The sequence below is a fragment of the Argiope bruennichi genome, chromosome 9, assembly GCF_947563725.1.
Source record: "Argiope bruennichi chromosome 9, qqArgBrue1.1, whole genome shotgun sequence".
NCBI classification, from domain to species: Eukaryota; Metazoa; Arthropoda; class Arachnida; order Araneae; family Araneidae; genus Argiope; species Argiope bruennichi.
The window spans coordinates 128,996,883-129,018,764 of NC_079159.1; the positions used below are offsets into that span (position 1 = coordinate 128,996,883).

Consider the following 21,882-nt stretch of genomic DNA (forward strand, 5'->3'; position numbering starts at 1 on the left):
AACAATAGCATCTACTATAGCTAACCAGTTCTACAAAAGATACAAGACACGCCATGGGAATCATCCAAGATTTCTCAATAAATTTGTTAAAGTTATTTATTACTAGCCGCCTTTGGCGACCAGCCGGTTCGCCAATCTTAATGTTCGTTAAAATTTTCATAATTAAATATTTTATGCAATTCCTACTTTAATAGCTTCTTCATCAAAATATTTTTAAACTTCAAATTTTGATAGGCATATAATTCACTCATAATATTATAAACGCCTTCAGTCATAACGTAATATGTATCTCTCTCATTTTCTGTTGGCTCCCATAGAATTTATACTTTAAATTAAAGTGGAAAGGATTAATCTGCAATTAATATAATAATATTTTTTACTGAAACAAAGTATTTTTTTTTTTAATATGATTATTGAAAACAGTCACTGAGTGTTTAAACTTTATGGGCACTAAAGAATATCTTTCTTAATTTATGTAATATTTCAAAAATTTGTCAAAAAAATTTTCTCAGATTCATCATGACCAGATTGATTAATTAACAATGTTTAATTTTAAATGCATCAAACACTAAAAAAAAAAAAAACCCCAATCGTTTAAAATAATCGGTTGAAAACAGGTTAAAAAAAACTACTTAAAAGACGATGGTCTTAAAACTATAAGCATACACAAAAAATATATAACTAACATAAATACACTTTAATTACAAAAGCATGCAACTAATCTAAAAATAATTTAAATCGTCCGTTGATATTTGTTGTCATGTCAACAATCAGAACACAATGTGCATGCGTGAATTTACAAAGCTAGTTACGGTAACGCAAATGCGTGAGTTTTTCTAAGCCAGTTGGGGTAACGCTATGCAGATTAGACATTTTTATTTCCTTTATTCTGTTTTATTTTAATTCAAAAGTATTGCAGAATTAATCTGAAAGATCGATTAATTAACAATGTTTAATTTTAAATGCACCAAACATTACGAAAATAAACAGAATCCTTTGAAATAATCAGCCGAAAAATCTTAAGCCTAGCCTCATTACTGTCGGGGGGAAAAACTGAACTCTTACTAATTTCGTGGTAGGGAAAATGAATAATTTTTTGTCGAGAAAGTTAGCTTTTAATTAATAATTAAAATTCTAATTAAAAATTCAAAAAAAGGGACCCCAGGTGCCCATTCCTGACCTCTAAGGTATACATGTACCAAATTTGGTAGCTGTAGGTCAAATGGTCTTTTCTGAGGAGCGCCAACACACACACATTGAACTTTATATATAAGTATAGATGTTTTTTTAAAGCAAGCGAAGAGGGGAAAATAACTATTCTAAAAAATTGGGTAAAGCAGGTGTTCTTATTAAATAAGTAATTTTTTTAAAAAAATGAAACGAAAAAGGGGAAAAGTTATTCTATAAAATTGTGTAAAGCAGATGTTCTGTATTAGAAACTTCTTTTCCCTTTGCAGCTGTGTTGCCATAGAAACCGGCGCACAGCTGTTTACACGTTTATGTTTATCTATTCAGATTTTGTAACATCTAATCAGAGTAACGGTGAATATCAGTGTGTCCGTGTTCGTCAATAAATGTTAATTTTTTTAATAACATGATTAACGAAAACAGAGTCACTGAGCATTTAAACCTTATGGGAACTAAAAAATATCTTTCTTAATTTATGTAATATCTCAAGAATTTGTCGACCAGCCGGTTCGCCAATCTTAATGTTCATTAAAATTTTTATATTTAAATATTTTATGCAATTCCTACTTTAATAGCTTCTTCATCAAAATATTTTAAAACTTCAAATTTTGATAGTCATATAATTCACTCATAATATTATAAAGGCCTTCAGTCATAACGTAATATGTATCTCTCTAATTTTCTGTTAGCACCCGTAGAATTTATGCTTTAAATTAAAGTGGAAAGAATTCATCTGCAATTAATATAATAATATTTTTTACTGAAACAAAGAATTTTTTTATAATCTGATTAATGAAAATAGAGTCACTCAGCGTTTAAACTTTATGGGCACTAAAGAATATCTTTTTCAATTTACGTATTATCTCAAGAATTCGTCAACAAAATTTTCTTAGATTCATCATGAGCAGATCGATTCATTAACAATGTTTACTTTTAAATGCATCAAACACTAAGAAAATGAAACGAATCGTTTAAAATAGACGGTTTAAAACAGGTTTTAAAAAAACTACTTAAAAAACGATGCACTTAAAACTATAAGCATATACAAAAAATATATAACTAACATAAATACATTTTAATTACAAAAGCATGCAACGAACCTAAAAAAAATTTAAATCCAGTCCGCATCAGTTGATAATAATTCGTCAACACAATGCGGAATTCAGAACACAAAGCGCATGCGTGAATTTTCAACGCCAGTTACGTAACGCAAATACGTGATTTTTTTTTCTACGCCAGTTGGGGTAACGCTATGCGGATTAGAAATTTTTAATTTCATTTATTCTGTTTTATTTTAATTCAAAAGTACTTCAGAATGAATCTGAAGGATCGATTAATTAACAATGTTTAATTTTAAATGCATCAAACATTAAGAAAATAAACAGAATCGTTTGAAATAATCCGCCGAAAAATACTAACCCTAGCCTCATTACTGTTGGGAGAAAAAACACACGAAAGCCTTACTCGTTTGGCGGTGGCGAAAATGGAAGATTTTTTTGGCGGGAAAGTTAGTTTTTAATTAATAATTAAAATTCTAATTAAAATTTCAAAAAAAGGGACCCCAGGTGCACATTTCCGACCTCTAAGGTATACATGTACCAAATTTGATAGCTGTATATCAAATGACCTGGCCTGTAGAGCGCCAACACACACACACACACACACACACACATTGAGCTTTATTATAAGTATAGATATAGATATAGATTTAGAAAATAAAATAGCAACAGCAAGAAATTCCAGAGAACTAAATGACGCCACAATAGCTCTTCAAAACTCTATTATTAATGCTTGCAACAAAACCTTCAAGATTAAGAAACAGCTTTTGTTAACGAAACTAAACTGGTGGACTTAGAATTTAGAAATTCATAAAAAGAAAGTAAGAGCACTAAGAAAGAGAGCACAGAGGGCACCAGAAATTGAAACGCAGTGGAGATACCAAATCTTCAAGAAAGAGAAAACTGAGTACAAAAAACATATTAAACAAGCAGAAAATACGGGCTGGCAGCACATATATATCGCTGGCAGCACATGGGGAATCTCTCAGAAACACAGAAGATCTCTTTATAAGACAATATTTGAGAGAATGCTCGCCATGGTATAAAAGCGTGGTGTCTAAACCCAACATACAGAATGGAGACTCTCCACCATTCAGAGACCATTTCTTCTCTATATTTCAGGTGCATATCAAAAAACTCCAACAACAGCGCTACAAACCATTCTCGGCATTCCACCCCTGCACATGCAATTACAGTTTGAAGCCAGACTAACGACAATATATCGCCTAAGAATCCCTCTTCCGCATAATATAACAGAGATACAACCAGAAGAGCTTGAGAAGAAAGCAATTGGCTGGTCAACTCACCCTTCACAGCATCTCAAACCCAACCAAATCTCATTGGAGGATGAAGGAATAAATTTATCTCAAATAAACAATAGCAATATCTTCACAGATGGCTCAAAAACAGAACATGCAGTTGGAGCTGCGTTTTGTGTCCTGATCAATGATTTCTGGTCCTACCACTGATCTGCCAAATTGAATGACAACAATACTGTTTTTCAAGCTGAACTCGCCGCACTTCATGAAGCAGTAAAATATGCATCTCAGTTTTCAAACAACAGCACTTTTAAAATACATGTCGACAGTAGAGCTAGTATCATGGCATCTTCTAACCCAAAGAGTACAAACCAAACAGCAAGATAAATTTTTGGTGTTCTGCTTTCAAAATCAACAGTTAAAGTCTCGTGGGTTAAAGCACATGCGGACAATATAGGCAATGAAAAAGCAGACCAACTGGCGACGGACGCAACGTGAAATGGGCAATTTTACAAACAAAGCTTCCTAAACCACTTATAAAAGCTCTCCTCCGAAAAGACATACTAGAGGAATGGCAAGGATATTGGAGCAATGGTGTCACAGACAGAAAAGTTTTTAATATCCTGCCTTCAGTCAACTTTTATCCCATTAACTGGATCAGAGAGGATATTATTTTCTTCTCAGAACACGGCCCTTTTCCTGCCTACCTCAAAATGTCTAAGAATGACCAGTGCAGTTGTGGTGGGACCGCAACCGCACTCCATTATGTTACAGAATGCCTCCTCACAATCTCTTGGTATATGAAAAAACCATCACCAAGATATGAACAGGAATGGCTGAAAAGAGTCACCAGCAACTTCCTTTCCAGGCAAAATATCCATAGTATAATCAAATTTATAAGTGAAAATAGAGATCTGCTCTTGCCACCATAGCTCTCAACATCAAGTCTCATACCAAGAAAGACTAAGCGAAAAAAACAAGCACCGTAGTCTCCTATCATGCATTTCAATCAAATAGATTCTCTTCATTCCCATTTACCAAATTATTTTCCATCTGATTTTTTTTAACTGCATCCTGATCTACTATATCATAAAAATAATTGAACACAGAATTTATGTATATTTTCACACATTTTATCTCTCAGCATGTTTTTATTTCAAATTGTATTTCTAAATTGAAAATTTTTGTAAACTGTTCCATCTTAATATAATTTCTTATATGCTTGTAAATTCTGTAAATAATTTTTTTGTATTGTAAATATTTTGTTATTTAAATAAAATTCCCATAACATGCCCACCAAACCGTTCAGTGACCAGAATGAGCACGGATATGGGGGTATGACACAGCATTCTGTTCTATTAATTCTAAAGAAATAATAGCAAATGTTAATGCTTGAGCTTCCCATTAATGTGGTACATACAAATCCACATTTCTTTTATTTGAAAACATAACTCCACTGTGAAATGAATTGCAATTTTAGAGTTAAAGAATAAGCATAAAGCCTACATTTAAACCCCTGAAGAAAAGTTCATTGATCTAAGTATTAAATGCTAAATTTAAAGTTGAAAATCAAAGTTTTCAAGAATATTATTGTAATATAATTAAATGATCCTATGTAATATATCAATGTAAACAAAATTTTACAGCAGATGAACTCAGAAAAAAAGGAATGCCTTACAATTTGGACAAATAAAATACAAATATGAAACAAAATAAATTTATTCACTCATTTTTATGATGTAGAGAAATTTTATTTCAAAAAATAGATCAACAGAGAAAAACAATATGATTAGTTCAAACATAATATTAACAGTACTTCATTAAAAAAAATAATCACAATAAATATACATTGCACTAATTGAATATATTTCTTCTTGTCTATATGGCATCACCTAGATAAGAATAATAATTCTAAAATCTCATCACAAACAGTACATTTTTCAAAAAAATTTTAAAAAATAGTTATTAACTAACAGAATTAATTGTGCTCTTTAAAAATGCTCGAACTGAAAAAAAAATTGATCTCGCTTGCTTTGGAAAACAAAATTAATCAAAACAAATAAAATAAAAGAAATATAAGATTATCTTTTCAAATAACATCCGATTATATATAGAATTGAATATCAAAAACGAGTAAAATATGCAAGTTTTAATTTTATCTTTCTAAATATACATAATTCCTATTAATGCAAATATTTTCTTTTTTTCTTTCTACAATGTATATTATGTAAATATGTATATTACAACAAAAATAATTTGTTTAATGATAAGAACTATTGCACAATCCCTTATACCATAGAATATTGTTTCCACTATATATATATATATATATATATATATATATATATATATATATATATATATATATATATATATATATCAGCAAAGACATTTGAGAGTGAATTTATACAAATGCAATTATTAATTAAAATTGAAAATTAATAACTTTTTACAAGTTTGCAAATTACAGAAAATGTATCTAAATAAATATATAATGCCACTGTTAAACCATATTTTGCAATCACTAAAGCATGAGTAAGCACAAATCATCAATAAAATGCATATGTAATAAATAATCCAACCAGATTTTATATTTTTAAAGCGTACATTAGCAAAAACCATAATATTTTGATAAACTATCAATTTGTTCCTCTGGAAGAAACACTCACTTTTCTAACAATAACTTTAATTAGAAAATAAATCAAAATTTAGCATTTATTTTTTAGAATTAAAAAGTTTAAATAAAATATGCTCACTTAAGGCAAAGAGTAAATAAATCAAATTCTGAAAGAAGGGGGAAAATATTTAAAAGTGTGATATCTATTTTGAACAAACACAACAATATGGCAGACTTTCTCATATGCATACATTATATTTATACAATTACATATAAAATTATCACAAGCTGCAAGATGACTAAACCATACGTCAAAACTCAAAAGGCTTTTATTTATCTTCTAATACAAAATATCTTATATGATACAATGAAAGTTTAAGCAAAAATCAGCAAATGTGATGGACATTTCTATGCCTCATATCATTAACAAATTGGCAGCATAATCATTTATTATCATAAGATTGCAATTCAAAAAAATTGATAACTTTTCAATACTAAAACTTAATTATTAAAAATTGTTGAGCTTTTGCAAACCACAAAAGCAAATCAAACACATATATTATAATACTTCTTTTATAAAAACTGCAATCAAGTATTTATAAACCCTCACACCCTATTTGTATGAAAATTATTATTTTTTATTCTTAGTATCTTTGTGCAAACAAAATAAAGATTGCTGAAGGTTGACAATGATTTGAAACTATCCAAATAATATGACTCAGCCAATGTTTTATAAATCATTATAATATAAAATCACACACAGAAAATTACATACTTAATTTTATTTTAATTTTCACAACAAGATTGTCTATTTGTATAACTCTAAGTTAACTTCATTATTATTTTTAAAAATTGTATGAAACATTTATGAGATTACTTTACAAAAGTTTTTAGATTCGTATGAAATAGTCCAATCTATTAATTTGAAAAGGGGACGTTTTAATTTAGATATCTATTTAATATTACAATATAATATTTAACATTCAACGTTAATTTAGTTATGAACCAAATATTTTGAACTGCATTAATTCAAACTTGGATCAAGGTATCTAGAATGAGAATGAGTTTTTATTTTCTCTATTTCTCTTTATTCCAAATGTCTTTCAAAAAAATTGTTTTTTCTTAAAAACTGACATTTAATCTTTCTAAAATATTATTATAGTTTATCTCATAAAAAGAAAAGGAAAGTCATTACATTATTATCTTCAGCTATACATATTTAATGCAAGAATATATAAATCTAATTTTGAAAAGGTAAAATATAAAGCTTTTTCAGCCCTTGGAAATGATTGCTGTAATGATTCATTTGCTAATCTAGATTATATATAAAGTTTACAAACAAAATTTCTTAAACTCCCTTGTACATAAGTGTTACAAGGTTCAAGTTTCTATAATTTTATAAAGTTTTCTTGAATTTAACATTCTAGAAATAGTAAACTTCTGGTATTTCATCATTAACAAAATCAAATTTGGGTTGAAGAATCTGTTCAGGAGTAGCATGTGGAAATTTGTGAGGCACAACAGAATTATTAGCTGTTTCATATATTCTGTTATGTTGCACAGATTGCCGATTTAAAAAAGCATGCTGAGAACATGAAGATTCTCCATTTCCATCGTTTACAAAATCGGGCATAGACCTACTAGATGCTTCATAACCAAAAACATGCCTTTGTGAAGGAACATTTTCAAGCTGAAAGAAAGGTAGAGGTATCTGACTTGGGCAAGTAATCACTGGAAAATCAAAATGAACCGATCTATTACTATATAGTAAAGGTTGAGATTCATCTCTTTGCATATAGTCACCATGATGATGATGATGATTACCAGGACTATATGGTGGAAGAGGTATTTGGCTGGGACTAGTAATCAGAGTGAAATCAAAATCATTTGATCTATTGAATAATAATGGTTCAGATTCATCACTTTGCATATAATTATTACTATCTTGCTGATAACCAGGGCTGTATGGTGGGAGAGGTATTTGACTGGGACTAGTTATCAGTGAAATATTATGATGAAGAGATTTTCTAAATGGCTTTTTTAAAGAATTATGCATTGGAGTCGAGGGAGTAACAAGATTGAAGTTTTGCTGATTGGACTGAAACGAGTTAGAAAGATTTGCCTCATAAGCAGATCTTTGATCTTGTTTACTATTCCTTACACATGAATTACGATCCAAGCTAAGAGAAGATTGTGAAGAATCACCTAAAACAGACTGCTTCCATTTATGAATCCGCTTGCATCTAGCCTTTTTATCTGCTCTAGCCATATGATTATGAATGCTCTCTTCTCTTTTGGGCACTCTATATAATTGAATCGAAGCTCTTCTTTTCTTTTTGGAATCTTCTTGCTTAATCACCACAGCCACTGCATTTTGAATTTTCTCACTAGATTTTGGATCAGCTGATTTCTTAGAATGAATTTCCTTCATATCAACAGCATTTTTCTTAAATCAGAAAAAAAAAAAAACACATATACTTAGTTAGAAAATAAAAAAATAAAAGATAGCAAAATGCATAGTAACCATAGTTTTTTAAATATAAACCAAATGCATAATAAAAAAATAAATGCAACTTAGTATCTAAAAATTACGCTTTCCTAAACCAGCATATAAGTTTAATATAAAGGCTGTACTTGATATAAAGGGAGAAATATAAATTAATTATTGAAATTAATATAAAGGGAGTACATTTTATACTTGAATATTCTTGTCCTTCTCCATAAATAGAGAATGGGTTTTGTATAAAATAAGAATCTTAAAATAATTTAAAAACATCAATAGTTTAAAAATCCCAAAAATAAAATTTTACACAATTTATTTTTGTAAATGATTTAATTAAACCTAAAAAGCAATTCCCATCTTTCAATATTTTGACATTTTCAAATATAATTTTAATTCATTTAATTGCATAAATTTACAGTGTGCCAATCAACCAATTATATTTTATTTTATTTCAATCAATAAATGTAATACTGAAAACAATTATGAAAACTAAATTTTACACAATCGTTTCAGTCTTGTTTTCAAATCAATTGTTTTCAGTCTTCTGCAATCAAATCTGACAGAATTTTAAAGCTCTAAATATCATTATTTTAGGACAATCAACAACTTCAGTATTTTAGACCAATCAAACTTAGAAAAAGTACAAGCACTCATGGTCGCATTTTCTTTAAGATGGTAAATAGGGTTGGTAAATTGTGTGTTTTAATAAAAAACAAAGACATTCAATTTTTCATAACTCAATCAGTTTTAGTAATTGATTTAGTTGATTGGAGTGGAACTTTTTTTTTTTACAAAATATTAATGTCTCAAGAATATTTTATTAAATATGAGCACAAGAACTGTATAAAAATTTAAAATTCATAATTCATTAGAAAATTTATTGATTCAAATTGCATAAAAAATCCTTTTTATTTAAATAAATATACCAATTATTAAAGTTTCAGAAATTAAATTAGCTATCAAGTCCTGATTACAGTGCATAATCTGTATATATTAAACTCTGTATACCTTAACTACAACTGAATTATTGAATTAATAATATAGCTATTTTAAAATTTCATATTTATTCCATTTCAATCAAATATACTGAACAAGACACTTCCCTTGGTTTAAGAGTTAGCATTTTTAAATTGAATTTTTGTCCATCTGATGGCAATGTGCTGATAAAAGCTAATTTTTCCCACACAATCATAATATGGGGTGCTCCTGCAGGTTAAATTTTATTTTCATTTCATGCAAAATAAATTGTCGAAAAATATTTTTTTTAATTAATTAAAAATAGAGATTTAATTTATAGGTTAAAATACTGACATCATTGAAAAGCTTATTTTTTTTTAAGATGTAAAAATCAATTTTGTGTTGTAATATTTTTGGAAGTTAAAGTAAAAAACGTAAAAATTTGCTTAATTTTTAATTAAAACTAATTAAAAGTTCAAAAAATAATCACTCCTAGATTCACATTCCTGCCTTCCAAAGTACATATGTGCCATTATTGGTAGCTCTAGGTCAGATGATCTGGCCTGTAGATCACCAACAAACACACACATTCATCGTCATTATAAGTAAAAATAATAGCTTTAAATGCCCAGCAACATTATTAGTATATCTCCATGATATTTTCCATTTGTCAGAATATCAAACTACAATGTGGTGACATCGTAAAATTTCTTGTGATAATAGAGATTATATCTTACTAGTTGCCTTTGGAAATCAGCTGATTCATAGAAAATACTGACTGTAATAACTTTAAATCTTTTACACAGTCTATGATTCAATATCAAAGTTATGTATTTTAATAGCTTTACACTTAGTATATTCCTTATGTAATTAAAACACCCTAATAAAGTCAATTTCAATAACATCTCATTGTCATTAAAAATTTGTCAAAGCAATTTATTTTCTATTTGCATGCTATTTTTCTAAGTACTATAACTTCACTTTTTTATCCCTCATGTAAACAGTATTAAAAAAATCCTTCTTCCTTTAATTTCAAAAAAGGAATAAAGTCACATATTTGATAGAATAAAGAAAATAGTTTAAATTTTAGTTCAACAATGAAATATATAGTGCAATACATTATGAAGAAAATTAAAAAATTTACACAAAATTATTAGAATTTGTCTTTCAAACGATTAACTGTAAAAATATGTAGCACAATAATTAGATTAATACTAAAAAGGTAATTTATTAAAATTTTAAAATTGTTTAAAGTTAGTTTGAAGAATAATATCAGTGGAAGTTATTGGTGGGGCCAAAATCTTCCTCAAAGTTCAATAAAAATTCTAATTAAGATTGAAAAAAATTGTTCGGAATGACATGCTCTGATCCAAAGTATATTTGTGCCATATATGATAATTAGGTTAAATAGTTTATATTATAGAAAATGAACACGCACAAACACATACATTCCTTTTATTAGTAGTAGATATTCAATGAAAAAACATAGTTGTAGACTGTTATTTGACCAAATAAAAATTCTCATTTATTATAAATTTAATTAATTTTAGAATAAAAAAAACTACAGTGATGAATCATAAGAAAAAAGTAAAACTTACAGTTCACTGAATAAAATATCCATACTTTTCTATCGGAATTTGTGAACACTAAAAATATGGACTACTGGGGAAGCTTTAAAAATTTACGCAATTAGCAAATTACCCTTTTAATTTTTTTTTAAGAAACTGAACTAAATGAAAAAATAAGTAGACTTTACAATTAATTTATGGGTAATAAATTATTATGAAAAGAAAATAGGAAATTTGCTTTGATAATCTTGTATTGTTTATTTAATATTTACAATGTCTTTTTCCCCCATCATGGGGAGGCCTTCTTTCATAATTCCTGCATCTATGAAATAGTATTATGATCAATGAGGAAAAAAAATATATTTTTAAAGTTTCATATCAAAGCCACTTATTATTTTTATTTCTGTTTAAACATACAGTAGATGAAGAGAAATTAAGTTCAAAAAGCAAATTAATACAATGCAAGCGAGTGAATGAGACCTGCAGCATATTTAAACAAATATACAGAATGACATTTCAAGGAATTGGTTGATTTAATCATTCTTCCTTAAAATAATTTTATTAAATATCTGCACATGAACTCTTTTACTGATTATTTAATATTTAGTTACTTAACAAAACTAGGAATGGAAAAATAGGCTGAAATTATTTAAAAAAGAGTTTTACAAACAATATAAAGTGCATAAATAAAACATTAAGATTGCAATGTTACTATTAAATAACTTGAGGCAAAAAAATATAGTTTTCTTTCAGCATTTTTGTTTAATTCAATCAAAATCTTGATATTTTCAACTTCTTTCAATATACAAAAGTGAAAAACTTCAGCAAACAGCACATATTTCCAGCAGCATCCTATTTTTAAATAATATTAAAAAACATTAAGAAGAAAACTTGAGACAAAAATTCAAACAAATTTATAAATACCTTTGTTTCTAATTTTATGATCCCAAGGTTCTTAGCGTCTTCAGTAGCCATTAAATTTTCATCTACTATAGTTGATTTGTATCTAAGAAACAAATAATACAGAGCTAAAGGTAAATAAAACAAATGAGACATTTTAGCCATGAATTATGCTACAGAAATTTTTTAAAATGTTTACAAACACTTTTCCTTGATGCTACATAATTAACACTGACATTAACACAAACCATTTCATTACTGGCTCAGCTCAACTGGCTGTACAAATTCTATACTTCTGGACAGCTTTCCGTTTCAAGCAGGGGATGCAGGATGTAAAAATGAGTTATCATCAGTAATGCCCTTGTTTTACATTCTGCAACCATTGCTTGAAACAGAAACTTGCAAGTCTATGTAAAATTTGTATAATCAGTTGGGTTGCTTTAGTAGTGAAAGAGATTAAATTTTTTGCCTTTAAATTTGTTTATATAAAATGCAATCTAGGAAATTATGAGAATATTTAAATAGAAATCTACTCTATTTAAATATTATTATTTAAATATTATATCTATTAAATAAAAGAAAGCAAAATCTGTCACTAATTTATATACACAGCACAAGATAATTTTAAACCATACAAATATGTTTGTTGTACGGATTAGAACTTATTTGTAGTACTACACATTCAAAAATTACTCCAATTTTTAAAATATAAATCAAAATTAGCAATCAAGTAATTGCTATTCATTTTATTTCCTTCTTTATATTACATAGATGTAAAACTATGCAAAATAGAATTTCATGGGTTCTAGCTATGCAGATAAAGAACCTTTTGTAGTAGACAGTAGGCAGAATCTGATAATAACGTCATCTCCTTAATTTTTCTCACTACATCAGCGGGAGATTGCATGAGCCTGATGGAATTAATGCATGCTAGACAAACATCTTTATTGAAAAAGCAACCTGAAATAAGCATCCTTCAAAGGGTGAGATTCAGCCATCAAATTTCTGTGCACTACTTTTATAAATTATACATATAATGTGGTAAAATTTCTTACCTATGTGGTAGAGGTACATCCCAAGAAAGACTAATATGTCTGAGGATTAAATTTGTTATGTAACGTACAGCCTTGGGATCCCAGTGAATGCCATCATGACTTCTGCGATGAATCTGCATTTGCAGGTGAAAATGAGTATCAAGGATATCAAATCCATTATCAACAACAACCTTAAAAGAAATAAAAATGTTTGGTTCGTCTATTAAAACATATAAATTAAAAATTAAAATTGATAAAAATTAGTCTTATAACTCTAATTGAAGTAGATAAAGGTATTTTCACAAAAGTCATACCTTATACAATAATAAAAAAAAAGGAAGAAATTCTCTTTTCTGCATTACACATAAAAAGGATGAAATGTGACATCATAAATAATACCCTTCAACAAGGATATATACTGAGTATAAAAATATTTTTTTTAATTTATCTTTTAATAACTCTTATGACTCACCCAAGTTTCAGGTTTGATGCATACTTTTGACCATATCTGAAACCATATTTCTACAGGCCAGCTTTTACATTTATTAGAATTGGATTTGGTTGCAAATTAAAATATCAGAAAAACAACAATTTACATTTCATGTGTTTAACCACTACTAGGAACTTATTTTATCATAAACAATAAAATTTTCTTTTATTATATATATATATGAACGTTTACTGAATTAAATTTTATCAACCAACTGGCTGCAAAAAACATGTGAAAATAACAAATTTCAAAACATATGACTTAGTAGCAGGTTTACTTCAATATAAAAACAGGTATATATTTTACCACAATTTTGAATTATTTTTAATTGATTATTAATACCACACTTAAAAGAACAATTGATTTACTTAAAAGCATTTTATATTTTCATAGCTACTTGTATTATTTTACTACAATTTTAAAATGTTTATCATTTTTTCAACATTGAAATTCTTCGAAACATCCAAATGTGTTGATCTTGTAGCAGTCAAAGACAAATCAGCTTTTAAAATGAATGAATAAAAATTTCTTGTATTCATTCATACTTGAAAGTTTAAGAATATAATGTACACAGATTCTTTTTAAACATACAAATAAATATGAATTATCTGCTTTTAAAACTTAGGTAAAAAAAAAAAAAAATGTAAAAGCTGTTCTATTGCTCAGAGGGTTTTTAAAAAATGAAAGAATTTGATTTACACTATGAATTTATATTCTGAATTTTAAAGTTAAATTCTGCTTTGAAAATAATTCAAAATATCCAACACATTTTATGTACATCTAAATCCTTTTGAACATAAAAATTTATGACAGTTTCATGAAAAAAATTGGTCAACTTAAAAAATTTGACTTGCATGGCCTTTGTTTAATCAACTGATTTATGAGCATCATTCAATTTCAAAATAAAATGAGAAAATCTATCCTAAAATTCTCTTTAAATAATTGAGACAACCAAAAAAAAAAAAAAAAAAGTTCTGAAACAGTAAAATTTTGATCAATATATAAGTTATTTATTGATACTACATTAGATAGACTTAATATGCCAATGATGAAAGAATTGTGAATGGGCCATCAAAAACTTTAGAACTCTGTATTGTGCAATATTAACTTCAACAGCTCAACATTTCAGCTTATTTTGGAGATAGAAAATTATAATGTAAATATTCTGAAAAATCACGCAAGGGCTTTTTTTTTTTTTACTTATGTACTATTTTCAAGGTAAGACAGCATTATCAAAATACCATATGGCCTAAAATATCATTGCTCTAATTTACTATGTGCCGAAACATTCATATGATAAAATACTCAAACTCATATACCATGTTATTTGCAAGCATTTTTTTTTTTTTTTTGACACCTCTGAACCCAATAATTAAATATTCTAAAATAGCTCTTATTTGTCACTTGTTTGCAGAAATTCTTTTTAAGAATAAATACTTTTACATATTTGATTATGTAAGAAACAGTAATATTTCAATGAATTATTATTTGATGAACTTTAAACAAAAATGGATAAACTTCATAACTCAAAATTAAAATTTTTAAAAAATTCATTCAAAAATTCAGTTTAAATACATAGAAGATTAAATATTTACAGCTTAGAAATTACAATTAAATAAAACATCTTCAACTATGTATAAAGAAATTATTGAAAAAAATGATTAAAAAATACATCTTACTTTTCTGGCAAAATGGTTTGCTTCAACAACATGAAATCTCAGTGAATACTTTAGAAATTGGAGTTCTTTCACTAAGAAACCTCCTTTCATTTCTGCAGCTAAAGGAGGTGTTGTGATCCAAATGATTAAGCTCCTGGGTATGAGTCTCCTGAATTCTTTCATCAAGAATTTAAGATTTTTTTTATAGTTATACACTCCATCACATCCCCATCTTTAAAGTAAACAAAACAATAAATTTTTAAAATATGCATTATAAAATAAAAATGTTATGAAGTACTAAAAATAATTAATGATTCAATAAAATAATGATGCTCAAATCATTCAATCTAATAAATTGTTTTTAAAATTCTAAAAGTTCAATTTTTTAAAGAAATTTCAATAATGCATTTAATTTTACTAAGTTGGAATAAGAAAGTGCAGTAAAGTGTTTGATATTATGGGCCACTAGTTGAAGTACCACCAAACAGCTTTGCCATTTCTACTGACCCCAAACAGCACAGAAACCAAATAAAGAGATTGAGTGGTCATAAGCAAAGATCCTTCATGATAATAGGTCATCCTATTTTATATCATAATATAAGATGTTTGAATTAAAGAATATTTCCTATTAAACTTACACATAATCATATATAATTTCTAGTCTTTCAATAATGTAATATTATTTGAACTAAATAGTTATTTCATGCAGTACTCATAATAGTAAATATACTAAATCAGTTTTATTTGAAATAAAATAATCACAAGAATTGTCACTCAGAAAAACATAGCTTTAATACAAGGCATCTTAAATTTTTATGCTTACTAAACCCCCTTTTGTTTTCAAGAATATTTCATGAACCTAGTGGCATAAATATAAGATGGCAGGCCTGGAAAAATACAAGAGAGCAATAGTCTTAGGAAGAACAAAGAATTATCAATTCTCTCAGTCATCTTTTTAACTTTCTGAAGTTCTTTTTAAAATCAATTAATAGTGTTATAAAGAATGACTTTGTATTTCAAAATTTAAGCAACTTTAATAATTACTAATTATGATGAATGTAATTTTCTATGGGATCCTCTTTAAGCATTTTCCAAGTGCTCCAAAGCTGTCTAATTATACTCTGCCTGAACACTTTGAGCAAATTTTTTTCACAACGTGAATAACAAATAAAAAAATAGAAAAAAAAATTAATTATTAATCAATAATAAATAAAAAAATGTGTTAGGAAAGTTTCAATTCATCAAAATATGGGTAAGTTGAAAAATGAAAGGAGGAGATGTTTACATTTAACAATAAAGTAAACTCGGATCACTTGTAGAAATGAAATAAATTAATCTGTATTAATATAAAATAATATAGTCAGAAGCGACATGACTCTTACATACACATGGAGAGAAAAAAAAAATTGAACGAAAAAGTATTTAACAGAGAGGAAATTAGGGTGAAAGAATGATGAATTCCAGAAATACACTCATCCTTTGGGTCTCACCCCTTGGTGAGATAGAATCATCAAAAATTAATAGTCTCAGGTTAATGAAATAAACAGTGCATTAATGAATTTGAAAAAAGCCTTTCTATCAATATTTCTGCAATTTATAAATTCATGAATATTGTTACCCATAGTTTTAAAAAAAACCTAGCTTAATTGACTGACCAAAAAAGAAAATGTATTTTTCAAAATGTTAGCAACTACTTTTAAAATCAGTGTATAAAAAAAAGTGTGTATAAAAGAACTTATGTAAATAAAACAAGAACATTTTTCTCTTTTTGTTATTTTCCCAATGCAAATTTCAATTTATAATAGAAGAAATTCATTCAAAATTTGGTCGTTCATTCTATTAGACATTTTTACCTTGCATAGTATTGCAAAATATGATATATATTATAATGTCAAGATTACAAACAACTAGTCAAGATTTTTAAACTGTTTTCTGTGAAAGCAAATTATTTTTAAGAAGCTTTGCAACAAGGAAAGTAAATTATGCAACAGTTGTATAATTATTAATACCCTGTAATAAATAATGGCAGACAACCTCCTATTCAGCGTGAAAACAAAAACTCATTTAAAAAAAAAAAAATCAAAGAAAAATTAGATTTAGAGAACTATCTGTATTTTCTGCATGTTTATTTTAATTTATATAATTTGTTAAATTAGCAAACTATTGAAAATGGATATGAAAATTTTAAAATATCATCTACAAGTTAGACAACATTAAAGTTAATCTTTTTTAGACTTAGTTAGAAATTTTAGCATATCTCATTTGCTCGTTTATAGAACAATATTTATTAATGAAGAATCAAACTCTTCCATTAATAATTATTAATCTGCATTTTTCAAATTATAGCTTATTATAATAAATTTGAAATATTGTTTGTTATTCTTTGACAACTTTTATGTGGTTTAAGTTAATATGCTTTGTTAATTTTTGACACAGGATTATTTGTTCATGTTATAATAATATAAGTTTTGAAAAATGCTACTTGTTTCTAAAAATAATATCTACCTAGTAATATCCCAAACACAACTATTTATGATTATAACATCTGGTTTTGATCTTCTGGTAATTCTTTTCAAGACATCTTCTACATAATCATCATAGACTTTGGTTAAGAAGAAAAAAGACACACAAGTATTGTCAAATAAAGCTTCACGCTCTTCTCTGTAACAGCGGCCATTTGTTTTTCTGCCATGATAAATTAAATTATCTCCATAGACTGTATTCTCCATCTATAAAATTTTATTCATTTGAAAATAATAAAAAGACTCAACTAAATATATTTTAAATAAAGGAATTAAATATGCTTTAAATAAAGGTAAAGGAGAAGGACAAAGAAAAGAGGCAAATTTAAATTAATATTTCTTAGAATAATGTACTAAATGTATGAACAGTTATACTAACTTAAATTAAATAAATAAAACAAATTCAAAAGCATTTAAAATTTTTATATTTTATAAGAACTAATATGACAATGAGAAAAAAATACCATTTACATTCTTAAATTTTACAATGTATTAAAACAATATTTAACCAAACATTAATTAATTAAATTGTAAATTAAATTACAATTGCTGTAAAATAATATGAAAAATGACCAAACAACTTTGAAAGTAAATACTTTTAAAAATATAACATCCTAACAATTTTAAAATGGCAGAATGATTTAATAATATTAAAATGGATAATACTATTATTAAAGAAATGATATAAAAATATTTCATCTGCTTACTTTATTTCTTAGTACAGATTGTGGAATGTAATGTGAATTCTGCAGAAGGCAAAGAAAGTCTTTATACAAAGCTCTAACATCTGTAATGAAAAAAAAAAAATCCATCTTCACTTAATTTGCAAAGATTAAAGCATAAGAGATTAGAAATGAATTACTGTGTTTAACAAATTAACTATTTTGAAGTTATAAATAATTAATGGCAAATTTTGTAATATTTCCCCTGCTCTTAATCCCCACTTACAGAAAAACTTTACAAAATTCCCTATCGCACACAAATAAGATGAAATACATAATAAATCTTTAGATAAAATGGATTTTACAAATCTGGAATTAAAAATCTTAAAAGCCATTTCAAATATGAAATAATTAGAAATAAATTTAAAATGTTCATCTTTCTGTTAAAACACAGTCATTCTTCACAATATTAAATACATAATCACTATCAAAAATTAGAAAAAAGATTTGCTTGAATTCCTTAAACAAAATTGCAATTTATAATACACTAAAGATTGTATTAACTTCCCATATAAGGAAGATAACATCCAATTCAAAACAGTCCCTGTGAATACAAGATATTGATATCAGTTGAAGAGATTAATCAAGATTTTGATCATATATTGGAGAAAATATTTAAATTTTTAAAACAGTGCTAGTGTAATTTTATTGGAAACACTTTACTAGGCAAAATAGTAGAAATTGGAGAAAAATTACATTTCAATTTTTATTGGTAACAAAATGCAGTATTGAAACATTCTTCTGGATTTTTGATACAACTCTAAAGCTAGTGCTCATAGTTAATTGACAAAAATGTCATTTTTGCAACAACCGATTAATTGTGCTACTACCACAACAAAAAAAAAGCTAAAGGTTGTTACCATAATCTATTAACTATTCTGCCAATTACATACTGCAAAAAAAAAAAAAAAAAATACTTACTTTAGACTTATACATGCATACAAAAATTTGTCAACGGCATGTAAATGAGCCAAAACAGTTTATCGTTGGCATGCAATTAATGTAAAAGTAAAACAGAATTTTAATTGTTAATCTAAGTTTTTTATAATTGTTTGATAATGATATAATTTAATAATTATTGAAGACAAAAAAATTAGATAAAAATATATAAGAATAGTCAATATTATTTATTTTCTTGCAGCATAGTTCAAACAATTATTATTTAATTTCCTAAATTTGGATATATATTTTTAAATAATCATAATGATGCAACTGAGATCCAACTTCATAACAAACACTTTTGATTACAGTGACATAGCATTACAGGAGAAAATGCAAATGTTAACCTTTTAAAAAATTGATTATCATTAACAGCCTGTTTGCAATTATTGCATTTGATTCCGACTTATATGCAGGACCTGACTAAGGCAGGGCATACGGGACAGTTGCCCGAGGCGCCCATATTAGAGGGACCCCCAAATCGAGTAGAAAGTTTATTTTACGTTTCTTTCTTTAATGAACATTTTTCATGACTGAATTAGTGAAGCAGAGGGGGGGGGGGGAATTAGTTTTTGTTCTGGACCCCAATTAGGCTAATTCAGGCCCTGCTTATATGACAAATTACATGCACTTATATTGTTTAAAATAGTAAACATAAATATCACAAAGCTGATATTTGACTGCAGTTACACATTTTTAACTAAATATAAAATAAGGCAAAGAAAATGGCAATATCTTACTTGAATCGCCTAAGAAAACAATCGTCTTCCTTTTCACAAGCTTATGCACATCCTCCGTGAGAAATATGTCATACATTTTTAAACAGTGTTCCTTCTTTTTCCTTTCTTTTTAAATTTTAAAAGCTCTGAACAATTAAAAATAAGTGAATTTCATGAAATTCTAATAAATTTTACAAATCTAAAAGCATTATACAAACTATTAAAGATATTTTGTGCACGGTATTACATTTAGATGTAATATCATGCATAAAAATCTCATTCAATAAAATTTTATATATTCCATTAAAAACCATTAGCATAATTTTAAAAGTATTTTTATAAGATTGTAAAAACAAAAGCAACCTCAAATTAAAAAAAAATCACAAATAGCTTTTACTTTTTTTTAAATTACATTTCAATAAAATGAATATATACACTATCATATAACATAAAACAATCAGAAAGTATAGCAAAAATTTTAAATAAGACGTCAAATACTTTTTAACTAAAATATATTCATGCAGTTTTCAAGGACAGAAACAATTCAATAATCTTAGCAGTCACAAAAGTAAAACTACAGTAAAATATTTCGCAAGCTACAAAAATTATTCTAACAAAATATGTTGAAAGCTTACGTTATATAAGGACACAGAGCTTATGTCTCATAAAAATTCTTCATAAAAGAAACTTTAGAATTCGAAACGAGAAGACTGCCATAAGATTTTTCATACATGTCTGATAATGCAATTTCAAAGAATTTCAAAGCTTAGAGACGCGTGCGGCAAATACACGTTCTGTAATTAAAAACCGATTGATTGGTTAAATCCACAGTCAGCAAGATTTTAATTAATAAATTGAAGCTTTAATACTTCGTATTTAGCGCGTTTTTCAGTCGCAGTTAGTGAAGGAACTGCAAACGCTTCTTGGTTTTATTAAGTTTCGGTTTCAAATATTATAAACATTGATTGGTTGTGTTTATAGAACCCGCTGAAAATATCATAAATGTAAATTTCAAGACTGCTTGCTTTGAAGTAGGATAATTTCTCCTTCTTTTAATCATAGTAACCTTATCTTTATTAATAATAATTGTTTTTTATTAATGTTCCATTATTTGATTTTAACTGATTAATTAGTGTAATTATCATTTACAAAAGATTTTAGAATTTAGTTTATGTCCTGAAGCTAAGAAATTTTATAGGGACATTTTTATCATTTTTTGTTACTTCATTAAAAAAGTTCTTCCAGTCTTGATTAATCACGTTTGTATCGGTAGAGGAAAATTAATACGTAGTAGCAGCAATGTGTGAGTGAGTCTGAGTTTAATGACAAGTGCTATTAGAAACAACAGCAATGTTTAAATCGAGCGTCATATTTTCTTCGTTATTTTTTTTTTTTTAAATCTCGACTGGTATTGCTTCATTTTTCGGAAGATATAGCAAAAATAAAGTACGAAAATGGATGTGGTTAATTAATTATTAATCAATTAAATGTGTGCAATTAATGTGATTTTTTTACAATTATGATTTTGTTAATAATAATAATTATGATTTAAATTACAGAAAATGAAAAAAAGAATAAACAATGGAATACAACATTTACAAATATTATTTCAAAAACTTGAACTATTCCGTTAAAAAATTATATGTATTAATAATATGAGTTCAATTACTATTGAGTAAATGAATAACTTATAATTTTTAAAATATTATAATTAATGACAAATAATTGAATCATGCAAATTACCACAT

The 21,882-nt window shown here is 26.9% G+C and overlaps 1 protein-coding gene across 1 annotated transcript; it reads right to left on the reverse strand.

Annotated features, from left to right (window-relative positions):
* Positions 1–7,060: 7,060 nt before the first annotated feature.
* On the reverse strand, positions 7,061–21,018 carry LOC129984328 (uncharacterized). Its single transcript, XM_056094191.1, has 8 exons — positions 20,770–21,018; positions 20,156–20,280; positions 18,462–18,541; positions 17,738–17,961; positions 15,254–15,464; positions 13,106–13,275; positions 12,075–12,156; positions 7,061–8,568 (listed from the first exon to the last, which is right to left on the reverse strand). The coding sequence occupies exons 2-8, from the start codon at positions 20,229–20,231 to the stop codon at positions 7,546–7,548; spliced, it is 1,866 nt and encodes a 621-aa protein (XP_055950166.1). The 5' UTR covers positions 20,232–20,280; positions 20,770–21,018; the 3' UTR covers positions 7,061–7,545.
* Between the last annotated feature and the right edge of the window lie 864 nt (positions 21,019–21,882).

Bases quoted from the DNA above. Each gene is read 5' to 3' on its own strand.
- LOC129984328 (XM_056094191.1), bottom strand. From the start codon at position 20,231: ATGTATGACATATTTCTCACGGAGGATGTGCATAAGCTTGTGAAAAGG. The intron at 13,276-15,253 runs GTAAGATGTATT...ATTTCTTTTAAG, and splicing joins CAAACCATTTTGCCAGAAAA to GTTGTTGTTGATAATGGATT. The intron at 12,157-13,105 runs GTAAGAAATTTT...TTTGTTTCTTAG, and splicing joins GATGTACCTCTACCACATAG to ATACAAATCAACTATAGTAG.